General features: G+C 51.1%; 1 protein-coding gene across 1 annotated transcript; it reads left to right on the forward strand.

The window, feature by feature from the left end:
* Window positions 1-5,127: 5,127 nt before the first annotated feature.
* On the forward strand, window positions 5,128-21,055 carry LOC136305456 (cytochrome P450 2G1-like; the record flags this gene model as incomplete). Its single annotated transcript, XM_066208718.1, is given in 11 exon segments — window positions 5,128-5,359; window positions 5,362-5,426; window positions 7,577-7,643; window positions 7,646-7,738; window positions 10,233-10,382; window positions 12,393-12,553; window positions 14,224-14,400; window positions 15,848-15,989; window positions 16,432-16,619; window positions 18,242-18,383; window positions 20,356-21,055. Coding segments are annotated over 11 exon segments (1,599 nt in total), but the record flags the coding sequence as incomplete, so codon positions are not given.
* Window positions 21,056-21,600: the final 545 nt, after the last annotated feature.

Raw genomic sequence — 21,600 nt, forward strand, 5'->3', positions numbered from 1 at the left:
GAGGAGGAGGAGGAGGAGGAGGAGGAGGAGGAAGAGAAAAGCAGAGAATCCGTTAGAGGAAAAACCAGCCCACAAAAGGAAGGAAGGAGGGAAGGAAAGAAGGCAGGCAGGCAGGCAGGAAGGGGAGGAGGAGGAGGAGGAGGAGGAGGAGGAAGCGGGCAGTACCTGCCGGTCGTTCTCGACGTCGTAGCCCAGGCTGATCAAACAGGCCTTGAACTCCTCCGGGCCCAGGGCGCCGCCGTGGTCCTGGGGAGACGAGAGGAAATCCGAGGAAATGAGGACAAACAGGAGACGATTCCCACGTTCCGGGGGGATAACCCGCGGGGCCGCTCCGCGCCGGGGGCTCACCCCCAGATCCCCCCGGGATCCCCGGGATCCCCGACCTTGTCGAAGTGGTTGAAGGAGGCCCTGAACTCCTGCATCTGCTCCTGGCTGATCCCTTTGGCGTCGCGGGTCAGGATCTGGTTCTCCACCTCGTTGATGGTGCGGGCGATGGTGGTCAGCAGCTGCTCCCAGCCCACGCGCAGGTGCTGCCGTGGACGCGGGGCCGTGAGGGGAGCGGATCCCCCGGGAGGGATCCAGCACCCACGGGAGCCTCCTGATCCCCTGGGAGGGATCCAGCACCCACGGGAGCCTCCTGATCCCCCGGGAGGGATCCAGCACCACTCATCTAGGGGATCCCTGGTGACACAGGGGACACTGAGGGGAGCCCAGGGGAGCGCAGGTGAGCGCAGGTGAGCCCAGGTGAGCCCAGGTGAGCGCAGGTGAGCCCAGGTGAGCCCAGGTGAGCCCAGGTGAGCGCAGGTGAGCACAGGTGAGCGCAGGTGAGCCCAGGTGAGCGCAGGTGAGCGCAGGTACCTGCACAGCAGCCCTGGCGCAGGTGGAAGCCGTCGGGACACGGCCGGCACCGGAAGGAGCCCGGGTAGTTCACGCACTCCTGGCCGGGACACGCCAGGTGGTTCTCGCGCTCGTCGATGTCTGAGGGGACACCGGGGGGACACCGGGGGACATTGGGGGACACCGGGAGTGTCATGGGGTGGTGGCCCCGGGAGATCTGGGGACCACAAGCCATGGCGACCCCATAACGGCGACCCCATGACGGTGACCCCATAACGGTGACCCCATAACGGTGACCCCATAACGGTGACCCCATAACGGTGACCCCATAACGGTGACCCCATAACGGTGACCCCATAACGGTGACCCCATGACGGCGACCCCATGACGGTGACCCCATGACGGTGACCCCATGACGGTGACCCCATAACGGTGACCCCATAACGGTGACCCCATGACGGCGACCCCATGACGGTGACCCCATAACGGTGACCCCATGACGGTGACCCCATAACGGTGACCCCATAACGGTGACCCCATAACGGTGACCCCATGACGGCGACCCCATGACGGTGACCCCATAACGGTGACCCCATAACGGTGACCCCATAACGGTGACCCCATGACGGTGACCCCATGACGGTGACCCCATAACGGTGACCCCATAACGGTGACCCCATAACGGTGACCCCATGACGGTGACCCCATAACGGTGACCCCATGACGGTGACCCCATGACGGTGACCCCATGACGGTGACCCCATAACGGTGACCACATAATGGTGACCCCATGACGGCGACCCCATAACGGTGACCCCATGACGGCGACCCCATGACGGTGACCCCATAACGGTGACCCCATAATGGTGACCCCATAATGGTGACCCCATAACGGTGACCCCATAACGGTGACCCCATGACGGTGACCCCATGACGGTGACCCCATAACGGTGACCCCATGACGGTGACCCCATGACGGTGACCCCATAACGGCGACCCCATGACGGCGACCCGATGGGATGACAACCCCGAGTCATGGTGACCCCAAGTTCTCGCACTTGTCGATATCTGAGGGGACACCGGGGGACACCGTCCCTCCCAGTCCCCCCAGTCCCCCCAGTCCCCCCCAGTCCCCCCAGTCCCCCCCAGTCCCCCCATTCCCCCCAGTCCCCTCCCAGTCCCCCCCAGTCCCCCCCAGTCCCCCCCAGTCCCCCCATTCCCCCCAGTCCCCTCCCAGTCCCCCCAGTCCCCCCAGTCCCCCCCAGTCCCCCCAGTCCCCCCAGTCCCCCCAGTCCCCCCAGTTCCCCCCACTCCCCCCAGTCCCCCCAGTCCCCCCAGTCCCAGTCCCCCCAGTCCCCCCAGTTCCCCCCAATCCCCCCATTCCCCCCAGTCCCCCCAGTCCCAGTCCCCCCAGTCCCCCCAGTCCGCTCACCCTGGCAGGGCCGGTCGCCCCCCGGCCCCCGGTACCCCCCCCGGGCAGACGCACTCGAAGCCCCCGGGCCGGTTCTGGCAGCGCCCGTGGGCGCAGGCAGGGGGCGACTGCGAGCACTCGTCCACGTCTGCGGACCGGGGAGGGCACAGGTGAGGGCACAGGTGTGCCCAGGTGTGCCCGGGTGTGCCCGGGTGTGCCCAGGTGTGCCCAGGTGTGGTTTCAGGGGCACAGATGGGGTTTGGGCTGTGCCCAGGAGTGCCCAGGTGTATCCCAGGGTGTTCCCAGGTGTCCCCAGGTGTGCCCAGGTGTTCCCAGGTGTGCCCAGGTGTGGTTTCAGGGGCACAGATGGGGTTTGGGCTGTGCCCAGGAGTGCCCAGGTGTGCCCAGGTATCCCCAGGTGTGCCCAGGTGTGCCCAGGTGTGGTTTCAGGGGCACAGATGGGGTTTGGGCTGTGCCCAGGTGTGCCCAGGCGTATCCCAGGGTGTGCCCAGGTGTGCCCAGGTGTGCCCAGGGTGTTCCCAGGTGTGCCCAGGTGTCCCCAGGCATGCCCAGGTGTGGTTTGAGGGGCACAGATGGGGTTTGGGCTTTGCCCAGGTGTGCCCAGGTGTGCCCAGGTGTGGTTTGAGGGGCACAGATGGGGTTTGGGCTGTGCCCAGGTGTGCCTAGGTATCCCCAGGTGTGCCCAGGTGTGCCCAGGTGTGCCGACCTCGGCACCGGGTCCCCGTGGGCTCGGAGGTGTAGCCGGGCCCGCAGATGCACCTGAAGCTGCCCGGGGAGTTCTCGCAGCGCCCAGGGGAGCTGGGCGGGGGCACTCGACGATATCTGCGGGCACAGGTGAGAACAGGTGGGCTCAGGTGGGGGCACAGGTGGGCTCAGGTGAGAACAGGTGGGCTCAGGTGGGGGCACAGGTGGGCTCAGGTGAGGACACAGGTGGGCTCAGGTGAGAACAGGTGGGCTCAGGTGGGGGCACAGGTGGGCTCAGGTGAGAACAGGTGGGCTCAGGTGGGAGCACAGGTGGGCTCAGGTGAGCTCAGGCAGGCACAGGTGAACACAGGTGAGAACAGGTGGGCTCAGGTGAGGGCACAGGTGGGCTCAGGTGAGAACAGGTGGGCTCAGGTGAGGGCACAGGTGGGCTCAGGTGAGGACACAGGTGGGCTCAGGTGATCTCAGGCAGGCACAGGTGAACACAGGTGAGCTCAGCCAGGGCACGCCCAGGGACACTCCTGGAGCGTTGGGGACAGTTCCAGACCTTGGGGACAATTCCAGACCTTGGGGACATTGCTGAGGTGACACCAAAGTCTTGGGGACACTCCCGGAGCTTTGGGGACACTCCCAGACCTTGGGGACGCTCCTGAGGTGACACCGAGGCCCTGGGGACACTCCCGGGTCCCGGTGACATGGTGACATCGCCGTCACGTGCTGCGTGTCCCCTCTGTCACCCGCAGCGTCACCTGCGTGTCCCCGCGTCCCCCGCCCCGTCCCCGCCCTGCTGCGCAGCCGGTGTCACCTTTGTCCCCTCTGTCCCCGTTGTCACCTTTGTCCCCCACCCTGCCACACCCCGCCGGGGACACGGGGACAGGGCGGGGACAGGGTGGGGACACCGAGGGGTCACGGGGACAGGGTGGGGACACTTCCCATGGTGTCCCCATGGTGTCCCCAAGGTGTCCCCATGGTGTCCCCAAGGTGTCCCCAAGGTGTCCCCACGCTTGTGCCACCCTCGGGGCTGTCCCCACCTTGTCCCCGTGGTGTCACCTTGGGATTGTCACCTGTCCCCGTGGTGCCACCCTCGGATTGTCCCCTCATTGTCCCCTCACTGTCCCCTCAGTGTCACATTGTCCCCCATTGTCCCCCCATTGTCCCATCACTGTCCCCTCCCTGTCCCCCCATTGTCCCCCCATTGTCCCCCCCATTGTCCCCTCCCTGTCCCCCCATTGTCCCCCCATTGTCCCCTCTCTGTCCCCTCCCTGTCCCCTCCCTGTCCCCCCCATTGTCCCCCCATTGTCCCCTCCCTGTCCCCCCATTGTCCCCCCATCGTCCCCTCTCTGTCCCCTCCCTGTCCCCTCCCTGTCCCCCCATTGTCCCCCCATTGTCCCCCCATTGTCCCCTCCCTGTCCCCCCATTGTCCCCTCATTGTCCCCTCCCTGTCCCCCCACTGTCCCCTCCCTGTCCCCCCATTGTCCCCCCATTGTCCCCTCCCTGTCCCCCCATTGTCCCCCCATTGTCCCCTCACTGTCCCCCCTCTGTCCCCTCCTGTCCCCTCACTGTCCCCCCATTGTCCCCCCATTGTCCCCCCATTGTCCCCTCCCTGTCCCCCCATTGTCCCCTCCCTGTCCCCCCATTGTCCCCCCATTGTCCCCCCATTGTCCCCTCCCTGTCCCCCCATTGTCCCCCATTGTCCCCCCATTGTCCCCCCATTGTCCCCCCATTGTCCCCTCCCTGTCCCCCCATTGTCCCCCCATTGTCCCCTCACTGTCCCCCCTCTGTCCCCTCCCTGTCCCCTCACTGTCCCCCCATTGTCCCCCCATTGTCCCCCCATTGTCCCCTCCCTGTCCCCCCATTGTCCCCTCCCTGTCCCCCCATTGTCCCCCCATTGTCCCCCCATTGTCCCCTCCCTGTCCCCCCATTGTCCCCCATTGTCCCCCCATTGTCCCCCCATTGTCCCCCCATTGTCCCCTCCCTGTCCCCCCACTGTCCCCTCCCTGTCCCCCCATTGTCCCCCCATTGTCCCCCCATTGTCCCCCTCCCTGTCCCCCCATTGTCCCCCCATTGTCCCCTCCCTGTCCCCACACTGTCCCCCCATTGTCCCCTCCCTGTCCCCCCATTGTCCCCCCATTGTCCCCCCATTGTCCCCTCTCTGTCCCCGCGTCACCTTTGGCTCCGCCCCCGCCCTTTGCCCCGCCCCGCCCTCCCGTTATCACCGTCCCCCCACACCTTGTCCCCAAACTTGTCCCCAAACTTTTGTCCCGCCAAAAACTGCCACCGCCATGTCGCCCGTGCTGGCGGCCCTGCTGGTGCTGGCGGCGCTGTCGCTGCTGTCGCTGCTGTCGCGACATGGGCGCTCTGTCGCCGGCCGCCTCCCGCCCGGCCCCCCGCGCTGCCGCTGCTCGGGAACCTCCCGCAGTTGGCCCCCTTCAGGCTCCTCCAATCTCTGCTCCAGGTGGGAAATTTTGGGGATTTGGGGAAATTTGGGAAATTTGGGGTCCGGGGGATTTTTTTGGGAATTTTTTGGGGATTTTTTTTTTCCCCGGATTTTTAAAGGTTTTTTTAAGGATTTTTAAAGGATTTTTAGGAGGGGTTTGGGGTGGGTTTAGGGGGGGGGTTGGGACCGTCCTGAACGTTTCAATCGCTGCTCGTGGTGGGAAATTTTGGGGGAAATTCGGGGGGTTTTGGGGAATTTGGGGTCCGGGGGATTTTGGGGAATTTTTGGGGAATTTTTTGGGATTTTTTGGGGATTTTTTGGGGGGATTTTTAAAGGTTTTTTAAGGTAATTTTAGGGAGTTTTAGGGCGGTTTGGGATCCTCTGACCCTTCCAATCCCGTCTCAAGGTGGGAATTTTGGGGGAAATTCGGCGGGTTTTGGGGAATTTGGGGTCCGGGGGATTTTTGGGAATTTTTGGGGATTTTTTGGGATTTTTTCCCAGGTTTTCTTGGGGTTTTTTCTAAGTTTCTTCGGGTTTTTAGGGGGGTTGGGGGCGGTTTTAGGGGCGTTTGGGACCGTTCAGGACGCTCCAATCGCTGCTCGAGGTGGGGATTTTGGGGAAAATTTGGGGGATTTTGGGGAATTTGAGGTCTGGGGGATTTTGGGGAATTTTTTGGGATTTTTTTCCCGATTTTTGGGGGTTTTTTTAAGGTGATTTTAGGGGGTTTTTAGGGTTTTAAGTAAATTTTTTTGGGGTGGTTTAAGGGGGGGTTGTGACCCCTGGCACCGTCCAATCGCTGCTCAAGGTGGGAAATTTGGGGAAATTTGGGGAAATTTGGGGAAATTTGGGGAAATTTGGGGAAATTTGGGTTTGGGGAAATTTTGGGATTTTTTTTGGATTTTTTTGGGATTTTTAACAAGGTTTTTTAAGGTGATTTTAGGGGTTTTTAGGAGGGTTTGGGACCCCCCTGCACCTTCCAATCCTGTCTCAAGGTGGGAAATTTGGGGAGAATTTGGGGAATTTCGGGAAATTCGGGATCTGGGGGATTTCGGGGAATTTTTTGGTATTTTTTCCCTATTTTTTCCCGATTTTTGGGGGTTTTTAAGGGTTTTTTAGGGTTTTTAGGGGGGTTTGGGACCCCCCTGAACGTTCCAATCGCTGCTCGAGGTGGGAAATTTGGGGGAAATTCGGGGGGTTTTGGGAAATTTGGGGTCCGGGAGATTTTTATGGGATTTTAATGAAATTTTAATGGATCTTTTCTGGGATTTTAATGAGATTTTGATGGATTGTGGGGGGGGGGGGGATTTTTATGGGATTTTTTTAGGATTTTTTTAATTTTAATGGGATTTTTTTATTTTAATGGGATTCTGATGGGATTTTTCTTGAATTTAATGGGATTTTAATGGATTTTTTTGTTTTAATGGAATTTTTTTATTTTACTGGGTTTTTTTTTTGTTTTAATGGGATTTTAATGGGATTTTTTAACAGGATTTTCTTTTTAATTTTAATGGGATTTTACTGGGATTTTTTTTTATTTTAACGGGATTGTTTTTTTATTTTAATGGGTTTTTTATTTTAATGGGATTTTCATGGGATTTTTTTTATTTTCATGGGATTTTCGTGAGATTTTCTTGATTTTCATGGGATTTTTTATTTTAATGGGATTATTTTTAATTTTAATGGATTTTCATGGGATTTTTTATTTTAATGGGATTTTAATGGGATTTTTGTGAGATTTTCTTGATTTAAATGTTTTTTTTTTAATTTTAATGGGATTATTTTTAATTTTCATGGGATTTTCATGGGATTTTTTTATTTTAATGGGATTATTTTTAATTTTAATGGGATTTTCATGGGATTTTTTTTATTTTCATGGGATTTTCATGGAATTTTCATGAGATTTTCTTGATTTTCATGGGATTTTTTTTTATTTTAGTGGGATTATTTTTAATTTTAATGGGATTTTCATGGGATTTTTTATTTTAATGGGATCTTTTTATTTTAATGGGATTATTTTTAATTTTAATGGGATTTTCATGGGATTTTTTTTTATTATTTTCATGGGATTTTTTTTTTTTTTAATTTCATTTTACGGGATTTCAATGGGGTTTTTTTGTTTTTTTTTTTAAAAATTCATCGGGATTTCTGCGGGTTTTCCCCTCTCCCAGCTGGGCGAGCGCTACGGGCCGGTGTTCACGGTGTGGTTCGGGCCCCGGCCCGTGGTGGTTCTCCACGGGCCGAGGCCATTCGGGAGGCGCTGGTCGGGAACGCCGACGCGTTCTCGGGGCGCGGGAGGTTCCCCACCATCGAGAGCTCCTTCAGGGGCCACGGTGAGAGCCCCCCCAAAAAAAAAACCCCAAAAAAATCCCCAAAACGGCCCAAAATCACCCTGAAAATATCCCGGGAATAGCTCGAAAATTGCCCTGAAAAAAAAAAATCATCCATAAAACCCCCAAAAATCATCTTAAAAAAACCCCATCCCAAAAAAATCCCAAAACGGCCCCAAAATCACCCTGAAAATATCCCGGGAATAGCTCGAAATTGCCCTGATAAAAAAAATCGTCCATAAAACCCCAAAAATCATCTTAAAAAAACCCCATCCCAAAAAAAATCCCCAAAACGGCCCAAAATCACCCTGAAAATATCCCGGGAATAGCTCGAAATTGCCCTGAAAAAAAAAAAATCGTCCATAAAACCCCCAAAAATCATCTTAAAAACCAAAAAAAAACCCACCCCAAAAAAAATCCCCAAACGGCCCAAAATCACCCTGAAAATATCCCGGGAATAGCTCGAAATTGCCCTGGAAAAAAAAATCGTCCATAAAACCCCCAAAAATCATCTTAAAAAACCCCACCCCAAAAAAAATCCCCAAACGGCCCAAAATCACCCTGAAAATATCCCGGGAATAGCTCGAAATTGCCCTGGAAAAAAAAAATCATCCATAAAACCCCAAAAAATCATCTTAAAAAACCAAAAAAAAAACCCACCCCAAAAAAATCCCCAAAACGGCCCAAAATCACCCTGAAAATATCCCGGGAATAGCTCGAAATTGCCCTGATAAAAAAAGTCGTCCATAAAACCCCCAACAAATCATCTTAAAAAACCAAAAAAAAACCCCACCCCAAAAACACACCAAAAATATCCCCAAAACAGCCCAAAGTTAGCCCAAAAAAATCGTCAAAAAACCCCACCCAGAAAAACACCGGAAAATCATCCCCAAAAGACCTCAAAAGACCCCAAAAAACCCCCAAAAATTGTCCAAAAAACAGAAAAAAAACCCACTTTAAAGCCACACCAAAAGGCCCCAAAATAAGCACAAAATCAGCACCAAAATCAGCCGGGAAATATGCTGGAAATGGCCCAAAATTATCCTGGAACAAATCGTCCAAAAACAAACAAACAAACAAACAAAAAATCATCAAAACCCCCCCAAAAATCATCAAAAAAACCCCAAAATCATCAAAAAACCTCCAAAAATCATCAAAAAACCTCCCAAAATCGTCAAAAAAACCCCCCAACAATCATCAAAAAACCCCCAAATCATCAAAAAACCCCCGAAAATCATCAAAAAACCCCCAAAATCATCAAAACCCCCCAAAATCATCAAAAAAACCCCCAAAATCATCAAAAAACCCTCAAAATACCCCAAAAAATCATCCCAAAAAACCCTCCCTCAAAATCACCCCAAAATAACCCCCAAAAGACCCCAAAATACCCCAAAATCACCCCAAACCCCCCCAAAAAATCATCCAAACCCCCTCCAATTTTCCCCTGGATTTTCCCGATTCCCATGAATTTTTCCCAAATTTTTTTCCCCCCATTTCCCATCGATTTCCACCCCAAATTTCCTCCCAACGGATTTCCCCATTTCCCATCGATTTTCCCCCATTTTCCCGCAGATTTAACCCCAATTTCCCAAAGAATTTTTTCCCATTTCCCATGGATTTTTTTTCCCATTTTTCCCCATTTTTCCCCCATTTTCCCCCAGTTTTCCCCTATTTTTTCCCCATTTCCACCCCCCCATTTTTTTCCCATTTTCCCCCCATTTTTTCCCCATTTCCCATTTGATTTCCCCCCATTTTTTTTCACTGATCTTTTCCCATTTCCACGGATTTTTTCCCCAATTTTTTCCCCCATTTCCCATCGATTTCAACCCCAAATCTCTTCCCAATGAATTTTTCCCCATTTCCCGCGGAGTTTTCTTCTCCCCAATTGATTTTTCCCATCCAAATGGATTTTTTTCCCCGTTTTCATGGATTTTTCCCCAAGTTTTTCCTCATTTCCCATCGATTTTCCCCCATTTTCCCACGGATTTAACCCCAATTTCCCAAAGAATTTTTCCTCATTTCCCATGGATTTTTTCCCCATTTTTCCCCTATTTTCCCGCCATTTTCTCCCCCATTTTTTCCCCATTTTTCCTCCATTTTCCCTATTTTTTCCCCATTTTTTCCCCATTTTTTTCCCATTTTTTCCTATTTTTCCCCCATTTCCCCCCCATTTTCCCCCATTTTTCCTCCATTTTTCCCATTTTTCCCCATTTTTTCCCCATTTTTTCCCCATTTTTTCCCCATTTTTTCCTATTTTCCCCCCCATTTTTTCCCCATTTTTTCCCCATTTTTTCCCCATTTTCCCCATTTTTTCCCCATTTCCCCCCATTTTTTCCCCATTTTTTCCTCCATTTTCCCCATTTTTTCCTCCATTTTCCCCATTTTTTCCTCCATTTTCCCCCCATTTCCCCCCCCATTTCCCCCCATTTTTCCCCCCTATTTTTTCACGGATTTTTTTTTTTTCCCCAATTCTTGTGGATTTCTCCCCGTTTTCCAGGTCTGGTTTTCTCGGACGGGGAGCGCTGGCGGCTGCTCCGGCGTTTTTCCATCTCGGCCCTGCGGGATCTGGGGATGGGCAGCGGGAAAATCGAGACCCTGATCCAGGACGAGGCTCAGGAGCTGATCCAGGAGCTCCAAAAAACTCAAGGTGACAAAAATTTGGGGGTTTTTGGGGAAGTGGGAAAATCAGGGGAATTTTGCCCCAAAAAATCTGCACCGGAATCGTCCTAAAAAAGTCAAAATTATCCGGAATTATCCCGATAAAACGGCGCCAAAATCAGCCCAAAACTGCCCCAAATTATCCCAAAATTAATTCCGAAAACCCACACCGGGATCATCCTAAAAAACTCAAAATTAACTGGAATTATCCCCCCAAAAAAACCGGCGCCAAAATCAGCCCAAAACAGCCCCAAATTGTCCCAAAATTCATCCCAAAAATTATCCCAAAACAACCCCAAAATGACCCCAAAGCATCCCGAAATTCTTGCCAAAAATTATCCCCAAATTATGCCAAAATTCATCCCAAAATTCGCCCAAAATACCCCCAAAAATCCCCAAAAAATCATCCTAAAAAACAAAAAAAATGCCCCCCAAAAATAAAAAAAATCATCCTAAAAAGCCCCAAAATACCCCAAAATGATCCCAAAAAAATCATCCTAAAAACCCCCAAAATATCCCAAAATTCAGCCCAAAAAAAACCCTCAAACCGGCCCAAAATAACCCAAAATTTGGGATTTTTTGGGGGTGTTTTTGGGGTGTTTTCGGCGTATTTTTGGGATATTTTTGGAGAAGTTTTGGGGTCGTTTGGGGATGTTTTTTTGAGGTGATTTTGGGTATTTTTGGAGCATTTTTGGGATGATTTTTGGGCCATTTCTGGGATCATTTTGGGGTTATTTTGGGGTATTTTTGGGGCATTTTTGGGATGATTTTTGGGGCATTTCTGGGATCACTTTGGGGTTATTTTGGGGTATTTTTGGGCATTTTTGGGATGATTTTTGGGCCATTTCTGGGATCACTTTGGGGTTATTTTGGGGTATGTTTGGGGCATTTTTGGGATGATTTTTGGGATGATTTTTGGCATCATTTTGGGGTTATTTTGGGGCATTTTGGGGGCATTTTTGGGCCATTTCTGGCATCATTTGGGGTTATTTTGGGGTATTTTTGGGGGCATTTTTGGGATAATTTTTGGGACATTTCTGGGATCACTTTGGGGTTATTTTGGGGTTATTTTGGGATGATTTTTGGGATGATTTTTGGGCCATTTCTGGCATCATTTTGGGGTTATTTTGGGGCATTTTTGGAATGATTTTTGGGATGATTTTTGGGCCATTTCTGGCATCACTTTGGGGTTATTTTGGGGCATTTTTGGGATGATTTTTGGGATGATTTTTGGGCCATTTCTGGGATCACTTTGGGGTTATTTTGGGGTTATTTTGGGGCATTTTTGGGATAATTTTTGGGCCATTTCTGGGATCATTTTGGGGTTATTTTGGGGCATTTTTGGGATCATTTTTGGGATGATTTTTGGGCCATTTCTGGCATCACTTTGGGGTTATTTTGGGGTATTTTTTGGGGCATTTTTGGGATGATTTTTGGGCCATTTCTGGGATCACTTTGGGGTTATTTTGGGGTTATTTTGGGGCATTTTTGGGATAATTTTTGGGCCATTTCTGGGATCATTTTGGGGTTATTTTGGGGCATTTTTGGGATCATTTTTGGGATGATTTTTGGGCCATTTCTGGCATCACTTTGGGGTTATTTTGGGGTATTTTTTGGGGCATTTTTGGGATGATTTTTGGGCCATTTCTGGGATCACTTTGGGGTTATTTTGGGGCATTTTTGGGATAATTTTTGGGATGATTTTTGGGCCATTTCTGGGATCATTTTGGGATCACTTTGGGGTTATTTTGGGGTATTTTTGGGGCATTTTTGGGCCATTTCTGGGATCACTTTGGGGTTATTTTGGGGTATTTTTTGGGGCCGGTTCTGATCTGGTTTGTTTTTTTTTTTTTGGGATAATTTTGGGGCGTTTTCGGCCAATTTCGGGCCATTTTTGAGCCGTTTCGAATCGATCCTGGGACTATTTTTTTGTCGCCAAACCCCTTTTTCGCGGGGAAAAAGCCCCGAAGTGCCGGATTTCCCCCCGAAATTCCCGCAGGGGAGCCCTTCGAGCCGACGTTCCTGCTGAACGGCGCCGTGTCCAACGTGGCCTGCGGCCTCGTCCTGGGGACTCGCTTTTCCTACCAGAATCCCGAATTCCTGGAGCTGCTCCAACTCAGCCACGAGACGCTGCAGCAGATGAGCTCGCGGCGGGCGCAGGTACGGAAACTGGGGAGAATTCGGGGGAATTTCGGAAAATTTGGGGAATTTTGAGCGATTTCGTGGGAATTATTTGGGAATTTCCGGGGATTTTTAGTCATTTTTTTTTTTTAAGGTTTTTTTCTGGAATTCTTTTGGAATTTCTTTGAAAGTTTTGGGGGGAATTTTTTTTTCTTTTGGAATTTTTTAAATTATTATTCATTGGGATTTCTTTAATTATTTTTCAATTATATTTCTGCATTTTGGGGGATTTTGTTTGGATTTATTTTTAAAATTTTTTTTTTGGTTGTTTTTTTTGGTATTTTTTTGGTATTTTTGGGGAATTTTTTGGGGGGAATATTTTGGGGTGATTTTGAGGGATTTGGGGATTTTTGGGAAGCAATTCCCGGATTGTTGGAGCTGCTCGAACTCAGCCACGAGACGCTGCAGCAGATGAGCTCGCGGCGGGCGCAGGTACGGAAACTGGGGAGAATTCGGGGAAATTTCGGAAAATTTGGGGAATTTTTCGGGATTTTTGGGGGGATTTATTTGGATTTGGGCGGGGGGGATGTTTTTTTTATCTGGGACTTTTCTGGCTGCTTTTTGGCATTTTGGGGGGGATTTTTTTTGGCTTTTTTTTGGAATTTTTTTGGCCTTTTTTTTGGGGAATTTTAGGCGATTTTTGGCATTTTGGGAGGGATTTTTTTGGCTTTTTTTTTGGAATTTTTTTGGCCTTTTTTTTTGGAATTTTAGGCGATTTGGGGGGAATTTTTTGGGAGTTTTTTTTTTTCTTTCGGATTTTATTTTTGAATTTTGAGGGATTTTTGGGGGGGGATTTTTTTGGGGGGTGGGAGGAATTATTTTGCATTTTTGGGGGGAATTTTGGGGGAAATTTTTGGGGTTTTTTGGGGGGATTTTTGGACTTCTTTTTTTAAAATTTTAGGGGGATTTTGGGGTGATTTTGGCACAATTTGGGGGCGATTTTCCCTGTGTTTTCCCTGATAATTTTGAGGCGATTTTTTCCCCAGTTTTTGGGCTGTTTTGGGGAGGTTTCAGGATGATTTTGAGGGGCGATTTTTGCACATTTTTTGGGTTATTTTTGGGGTCGACTTTTGCACATTTTTGGGGCTATTTTTGGGTCGATTTTTGCACGATTTTGGGGTTTTTTGGGGGGCGATTTTTGCACATTTTTGGGGCTATTTTTGGGGTCGATTTTTTGCACATTTTTGGGGCTATTTTTAGGTCGATTTTTGCACTTTTTTGGGTTATTTTTGGGGTCAATTTTTGCACATTTTTGGGGCTATTTTTAGGTCGATTTTTGCACATTTTTGGGGCTATTTTTGGGCTCGATCTTTGCACATTTTCGGGTTATTTTTGGGGTCGATTTTTGCACATTTTTGGGTCGATTTTCGCACGATTTTGGGGTTTTTTGGGGCTCGATCTTTGCACATTTTCGGGTTACTCTTGGGGCGATTTTTTTTCCCCACTTTGGGGGAGTTTCTTTTTTGAGGGGGGCGATTTTCGCGCAGCTTTGCGATGTTTTCGGGACGGCTTTTTGCGTCACCTTCGGCGTCGTTTTGGGTTATTTTGAGGCTTTCGGGGCGGCGATGTTTGTGCGGTTTTCGCCTGTTTTTGGGCCGATTTTCCTGCGGTTTTTGGGCTGAATCCCGGGGATTTTTGGCCTCCCCCAGCTGTACGACGCGGCCGAGCCGTTCCTGCCCTGGCTGCCGGGTCCCCAGCGCCGCCTGCCGCACCTGGTGGCCCGGCTGAGGAGCGCCGTGTCCCACCTGGTGCGCGACCACGCCCGGAGCCTGGACCCCGAGAACCCCCGGGACTTCATCGACGCCTTCCTGATCCAGATGGAAAAGGTCTGGGGAGGGGATCTGGGGATTTTGGGGGGTCCTGGGGGGGATTTGGGGGGATTTGGGAATTTTGGGGGATGTTTGGGGGGTCCTGGGGGGGATTTGGGGGGTCCGGGGGGAATTTCGAGGTGTCCTGGGGGGGATTTGGGGGGATTTGGGAATTTTGGGGGATGTTTGGGGGGTCCTGGGTGGGATTTGGGGGGATTTGGGAATTTTGGGGGAAGTTTGGGGGGTCCTGGGTGGGATTTGGGGGGATTTGGGAATTTTGGGGGATGTTTGGGGGAAGTTTGGGAGGTCCTGGGGGGGATTTGGGAATTTTGGGGGAAGTTTGGGGGGTTCTGGGGGGAATTTGGGGGGATTTGGGGGGTCCGGGGGGAATTTCGAGGTGTCCTGGGGGGGATTTGGGGGGATTTGGGGAATTTGGGGGAAGTTTGGGGGGTCCTGGGGGGGATTTGGGAATTTTGGGGGATGTTTGGGGGGTCCTGGGTGGGATTTGGGGGGATTTGGGAATTTTGGGGGAAGTTTGGGGGGTCCTGGGAGGGATTTGGGGGGATTTGGGAATTTTGGGGGAAGTTTGGGGGGTCCTGGGGGGGATCTGGGGGGATTTGGGAATTTGGGGGGATGTTTGGGGGGTCCTGGGTGGGATTTGGGAATTTTGGGGGATGTTTGGGGGGTCCTGGGGGGGATCTGGGGGGTCCGGGGGGAATTTCGAGGTGTCCTGGGGGGGATTTGGGGGGATTTGGGGAATTTGGGGGATGTTTGGGGGGTGCTGGGGGGGATTTGGGAATTTTGGGGGGAAGTTTGGGGGGTCCTGGGTGGGATTTGGGGGGATTTGGGAATTTTGGGGGAAGTTTGGGGGGTCCTGGGGTGGGATTTGGGGAATTTTGGGGGAAGTTTGGGGGGTCCTGGGGGGGATTTGGGAATTTTGGGGGAAGTTTGGGGGGTCCTGAGGGGGATTTGGGGGGATTTGGGGAATTTGGGGGGAAGTCTGGGGGGTCCTGGGGGGGGATTTGGGGGGATTTGGGAATTTTGGGGGAAGTTTGGGGGGTCCTGGCGGGGGTTTGGGGGATTTTGGAGGGTCCTGGAGGGGGGGGACGGGGGATATGGGGGAAATTTCTGGAAGTTTTGGTTCATCCTGGTGGGATTTTTGTGGGATTTTTATGGGATTTTTGTGGGAGTTTTATGGGATTTTTAGGGGAATTTTTATGGAATTTTTATGGGATTTTTATGGGGATTTTGGGGGGGGGGAATTTTGGAGGTTTTGGTTCATCCTGGGGTGATTTTTGGGGGCAGTTTTGGGGGGATTTTTGGGGCATTTTTGGGGCATTTTTGGGGGGATTTGGTTCATCCTGAACACGTTTTTTGGGGGGATTTTCGGGGGGATTTCGGGAGATCCTGGAGGGATTTTCGTGCTCCGGGATTTCCGGGGTGATCTTGGGGAATTTTTGGGCAGGAGAAGGACGTCCCGAATTCGGAATTCTCCATGGAGAACCTGGAGCTGACCGTCGTTAACCTTTTCTTCGCCGGCACCGAGACCGTCAGCGCCACGCTGCGCTTCGGCCTCCTCCTCCTCATGAGGCACCCTGACATCCAAGGTGGGACCCCCAATTCCCAGAATTCCCCAATTCCCGAAATTCCCGAATTCCTGAATCCCCGAATTCCGGTTTTTTCCCCATTCCAAAACTCCCAGATTTCCAAATTCCTGAATTCCCAAGTTCCTGAGTTCCCAAATTCCCGAATTCCATGAATTCCCAAATCCCCAAAATCCCCCAAATCCCCCAAGTTCCCAAATTCCCAAATCCCAAAATCCCAATTTTTCACTCCCCAAATTCCCTTTTTCCCCGTTTTTATTCCCATTTTTTCCATTTTTCCCGTTCGCAGAGAAGGTTTTCCAAGGAATCTCAGGGATTTGGGGATTCGGGGTTTTGGGGATCCCCAAATCCCCATTTTTATTTCCATTTTTCTCACTTCATTCCCGTTTTTATTCCCGTTTTCCCCGTTTTTATTCCCATTTTTCCCGTTTTTCCCGGTTCCCAGAGAAGGTTTTCCAGGAGATCTCGGCGGTCATCGGCTCCGGCCGCCCTCCGGCCCTGGCTGACCGCTCCCTGCTGCCCTTCACGGACGCCACCATCCACGAGATCCAGCGGTGCTGCGACCTGATCCCCATGGGGATCCCGCACCGCCTCACCCGCGACACGGAATTCCGCGGCTTCCACATTCCCAAGGTGAAGGGGAAAAAAAAAACAACCCAAATCCGCCCAAAAATCGTCCTGAAATTCCCAAAAATTCCGCCCAAAAATCGTCCTGAAATTCCTGTAAAATCCACCCAAAAATCGTCCTGAAATTCCCTAAAATTCCACCCAAAAATCGTCCTGAAATTCCTGTAAAATCCACCCAAAAATCGTCCTGAAATTCCCAAAAATTCCACCCAAAAATCGTCCTGAAATTTCTGTAAAATCCACCCAAAACTCGTCCTGAAATTCCCAAAAGTTCCACCCCAAAAATCGTCCTGAAATTCCCTCAAAATCCATCCAAAAATCGTCCTGAAATTCCCTCAAAATCTACCCAAAAATCGTCCTGAAATTCCCAAAAATTCCACCCCAAAAATCGTCCTGAAATTTCTGTAAAATTCACCCAAAAATCGTCCTGAAATTCCCAAAAGTTCCACCCCAAAAATCGTCCTGAAATTCCTGTAAAATCCATCCAAAAATCGTCCTGAAATTCCCAAAAATTCCACCCAAAAATCGTCCTGAAATTCCCTCAAAATCCACCCAAAACTCGTCCTGAAATTCCCAAAAGTTCCACCCCAAAAATCGTCCTGAAATTTCTGTAAAATCCACTCAAAAATCGTCCTGAAATTCCCAAAAGTTCCACCCCAAAAATCGTCCTGAAATTCCCAAAAATTCCACCCCAAAATCGTCCTGAAATTTCTGTAAAATCCACTCAAAAATCGTCCTGAAATTCCCAAAAGTTCCACCCCAAAATCGTCCTGAATTTCCCTCAAAATCCCCCCCAAAATCAGCCTGAAATCGTCCGGAAATTCCCTTAAAACAGGGTCCTGAGATTCCCCTGGGAATCCCCTGAAATTCCCTGAAGATTTCGTGAGATTCCCCTGAAAATCCTCCGGAAAACTCCCCTAAAACCCCAAATCCCCTCGGAATGACCCCAGGTGACCCCAATGACCCCTTCCAATGACCCCAAATGACCCCAAAACCCCTTGGACTGACCCCAATGACCCCAAATGACACCAGTGACGCCAATGACCCCTTCCAATGACCCTAAATGACCCCAAAACCCCTTGGACTGACCCCAAATGACCCCAGTGACCCCAGTGACCCCATAACCCCTTGAAATGACCCCAAATGACCCCAGTGACCCCTGTGAACCCCACGACTGTCCCCAAATGACCCCAAAACCCCTTGGACTGACCCCAATGACCCCAAATGACCCCAGTGACCCCATAACCCCTTGGACTGACCCCAAATGACCCCACTGACCCCTGTGAACCCCACGACTGACCCCAATAACCCCAATGACCCCATAACTTCTCCATTGACCCCAGTGACCCCCTGTGACCCCACCAATGACCCCAAAGACCCCAGATGACCCCAATGACCCCCCCAAAGACCATTCCAGTGACCCCAAATGACCCCCAACGATCCCAAAACCCCCTTCGGCCGAGCCCGAACGACCCCGTGACCTCTCCATTGACCCCCCGAATGACCCCAAATGACCCCTCGGAATGACCCCAGACGACCCCAGTGACCCCACACCTGACCCCGCAGGGCACGGACGTTCTGCCCCTGCTGAGCTCGGCCCTGCACGACCCCCACACCTGACCCCGCAGGGCACGGACGTTCTGCCCCTGCTGAGCTCGGCCCTGCACGACCCCAAATCCTTCAAGAACCCCCAAAAGTTCGACCCCGAGAACTTCCTGGACGAGCGGGGCCGGTTCCAGCGCAGCGACGCCTTCCTGCCCTTCTCGGCCGGTGAGAAACCCCCCAAAAATAGCCCCAAAAAACCCCAAAATGACCCCAAAGAACCCCAAAACCATCCCCAAATCCCATAAAACCCGTAAATCCCGAAAGCCAAAAAGCCAGAAAAAAACACCCTCAAAGAATCCCGGAAAAAAATCCCGAAAAGTCCCCCCAAAAATGCCCCCCAAAAATAGCCCCAAATAAACCCCAAAATGACCCCAAAGAACCCCAAAACCATCCCCAAATCCCAAAACCCGTAAATCCCGAAAGCCAAAAAGCCAGAAAAAAACACCCTCAAAGAATCCCGGAAAAAATCACGGAAAATCCCCTTAAAAAATGCCCCCAATAAACGCCAAAATGACCCAAAGAACCCCAAAACCATCCCCAATCCATAAATACCGTAATCCCGAAGCCAAAAAAAACACCCCAAAAAATCCCGGAAAAATCCCGAAAAATCCCCTTAAAAATGCCCCCCAAAAATAGCCCCAAAAAACCCCAAAATGACCCCAAAAAACCCAAAATGACCCCAAAGAACCCCAAAAACCATCCCAAATCCCAAAAATCCGTAAATCCCGAAAGCCAAAAAAAACCACCCCGAAAAAATCCTGAAAAAATCCCGAAAAATCCCCCCAAAAATGCCCCCCAAAAACCCCCAAAAAACCCCAAAATGACCCCAAAGAACCCCAAAACCATCCCAAATCCCAAAAATCCCGTAAATCCCGAAAACCAGGAAAAAACACCCCAAAAAAATCCCGGAAAAAATCCCGAAAAATCCCCTTAAAAATGCCCCCCAAAATAGCCCCAAATAAACCCCAAAAAACCCCAAGAACCCCAAACCCATCCCCAAATCCAAAAATCCCGTAAATCCAGAAAGCCAGAAAAAAACACCCCGAAAAAATCCGGAAAAAATCCCGAAAAATCCCCCCAAAAATGCCCCCCAAAAATAGCCCCCAAAAAACCCCAAAATGACCCCAAAGAACCCCAAAACCATCCCCAAATCCCAAAAATCCCGTAAATCCCAAAAGCCAGAAAAAAAACACCCCAAAAAAACCCCGGAAGAGATCCCAAAAAATCCCCCAAAAATGCCCCCAAAAGCCCAAACAAATCCCCCAAAAAACTTCAAAATTCCCCCCAAAAATCCCCCCAAATCCCCCAAAGATCCCCAAAAAATCCCAAAAATCTCCCCCAAAAATCCCCCCAAAAATCCCCAAAAATCCCCCAAAGATCCCCCAAAAATCCCCAAAAATCCCCCCAAAAATCCCCCAAAAATCCCCAAAATCCCCCAAAGATCCCCAAAAAAATCCCAAAATTCCCCCCAAAAAATCCCCCAAAAATCCCCCAAAAATGCCTCAAAAATCCCCCAAAAAAATCCCCCAAAAATCCCCCCAAAATCCCCCAAAGATCCCCAAAAAAATCCCAAAATTCCCCCCAAAAAATCCCCAAAAAATCCCCCCAAAAATCCCAAAAAATCCCCCAAAATCCCCAAAATCCCCCCAAAAAATCCCCCAAAAATCCCAAAAATCCCCCAAAAATCCCCAAAACTCCCCAAAACTCCTCAAAACCCCCAGCCCCATTTTCGAATCCCCCAGACCCAAATCCCCCCCAACCCTTCTGACATCCCCAACCCCTGAAACCCCCAGACCTTTTGATGGACCCCCCAAAAAGGGTCTGGGGTCCCTGACGCCCCCTCCCCACAATTCCAGGGCGGCGGCTGTGCTGGGGAGGGGCTGCTCCTGTTCCTGACCCCAAAACCCCCAGACCCAAAACCCCAAACCCCTGAAACCCCCGACCCCAAAACCCCCAGACCCAAAACCCCAAACCCCTGAAACCCCCCGACCCCCAAAACCCCCAGACCCAAAACCCAAACCCCTGAAACCCCCCGACCCCGAAACCCCCAGACCCAAAACCCCTGAAACCCCAGACCTTTTTATGGACTCCCCAAAAAGGGTCTGGGGTCCCTGACGCCCCCTCCCCACAATTCCAGGGCGGCGGCTGTGCCTGGGGGAGGGGCTGGCCCGCTCGGAGCTGTTCCTGTTCCTGACCTCGATCCTGCAGCGCCTGAGACCCCAACCCCTGGGAGACCCCCGGGAGGTGCCCACGACCCCCCAGGAGAGCGGCTTCGCCAAAATCCCCCCCAAGTTCCGGCTGAGGATGGTGCCGCGATGAGACCCCCGCCCCGAATTAACCCCCCCCGGCGACCCCTCCCCGAATTTCGGGACCCCTCCCCAAAAAATCGCGATTCTTTATGGGTGGAAAATCCCCCCATCCCCCAAAAAATCTCCCCAAAATCCCCCAAAATCCCCCCAAAATCAACCCCCGAATTCAGGAGCGAGACCCCTCCCCGAATTTCGGGACCCCTCCCCAAAAAATCGCGATTCTTTATGGGTGGAAAATGCCCCCCTCCCAAAAAATCACCCCAAAATCAACCCCCGAATTCAGGAGCGAGACCCCTCCCCGAATTTCGGGACCCCTCCCCAAAAATCCGTCCCCAAATCCACCCAAACCCCCCAAATTTCCCCCCCAAAAAACACCACAAAATTTCCCCCAATTTTCCCTCCCCAAAACCCCCCAAATTTTCCCCAAAATCCCAAATTTCCCCCAACACTCCAAATTTTACTCGAAAAACCCAAAATTCCCCCCAAAAAACCCCAAATCCCCCAAATCACACCCCCAAAAACCCCCAAATTTCCCCCAAATCCCCAAATTTCCTCCAAAATCCCCAAATTTCCTCCAATCCCCCAAAATTCACCCCCAAACTGCCCAAATTTTCCCCCCAAAACCCCAAATCCCCTCCCCCACCCCCAAATTTCCCCCAAATTTCCTCCAAATCCCCAAAATTCACCCCAAAACCTCCGAATTTTCCCAAACCCCAATTTTTCCTAAAAAATCCACCAAATTCCTCCAAAATTCCCAAATCCCCCCCCAAATCCCCAAATTCTCCCCCCAGACCCCAAAATTCTTCCCAGGACCCCCAAATTTTCCTCCCAAACCCCCAAATTTCCCCCCAAATCCCCAAAATTCACCCCAAAACCTCCAAATTCACCCCGAAAAATCCAATTTTTCCTAAACCCCCCCAGATTTTCCCCCCCAAAATTCAGGGGAGACCCCCAAAAAACGGCTGAAAACGTAAATTTTTTTTATTATTTCACATTTTTCACACCTCGGCGAGGGGAAACCCCCCCCCCAAAAAAATTCCCGTCCCTCCCCTCCCCCGTCCCCAAAATAAGTG

This window comes from Chamaea fasciata, unplaced genomic scaffold (genome assembly GCF_029207755.1).
Source record: "Chamaea fasciata isolate MVZ Bird 193981 ecotype frontalis unplaced genomic scaffold, bChaFas1.0.hap1 SCAF_424, whole genome shotgun sequence".
Classification (NCBI taxonomy): Eukaryota; Metazoa; Chordata; class Aves; order Passeriformes; family Sylviidae; genus Chamaea; species Chamaea fasciata.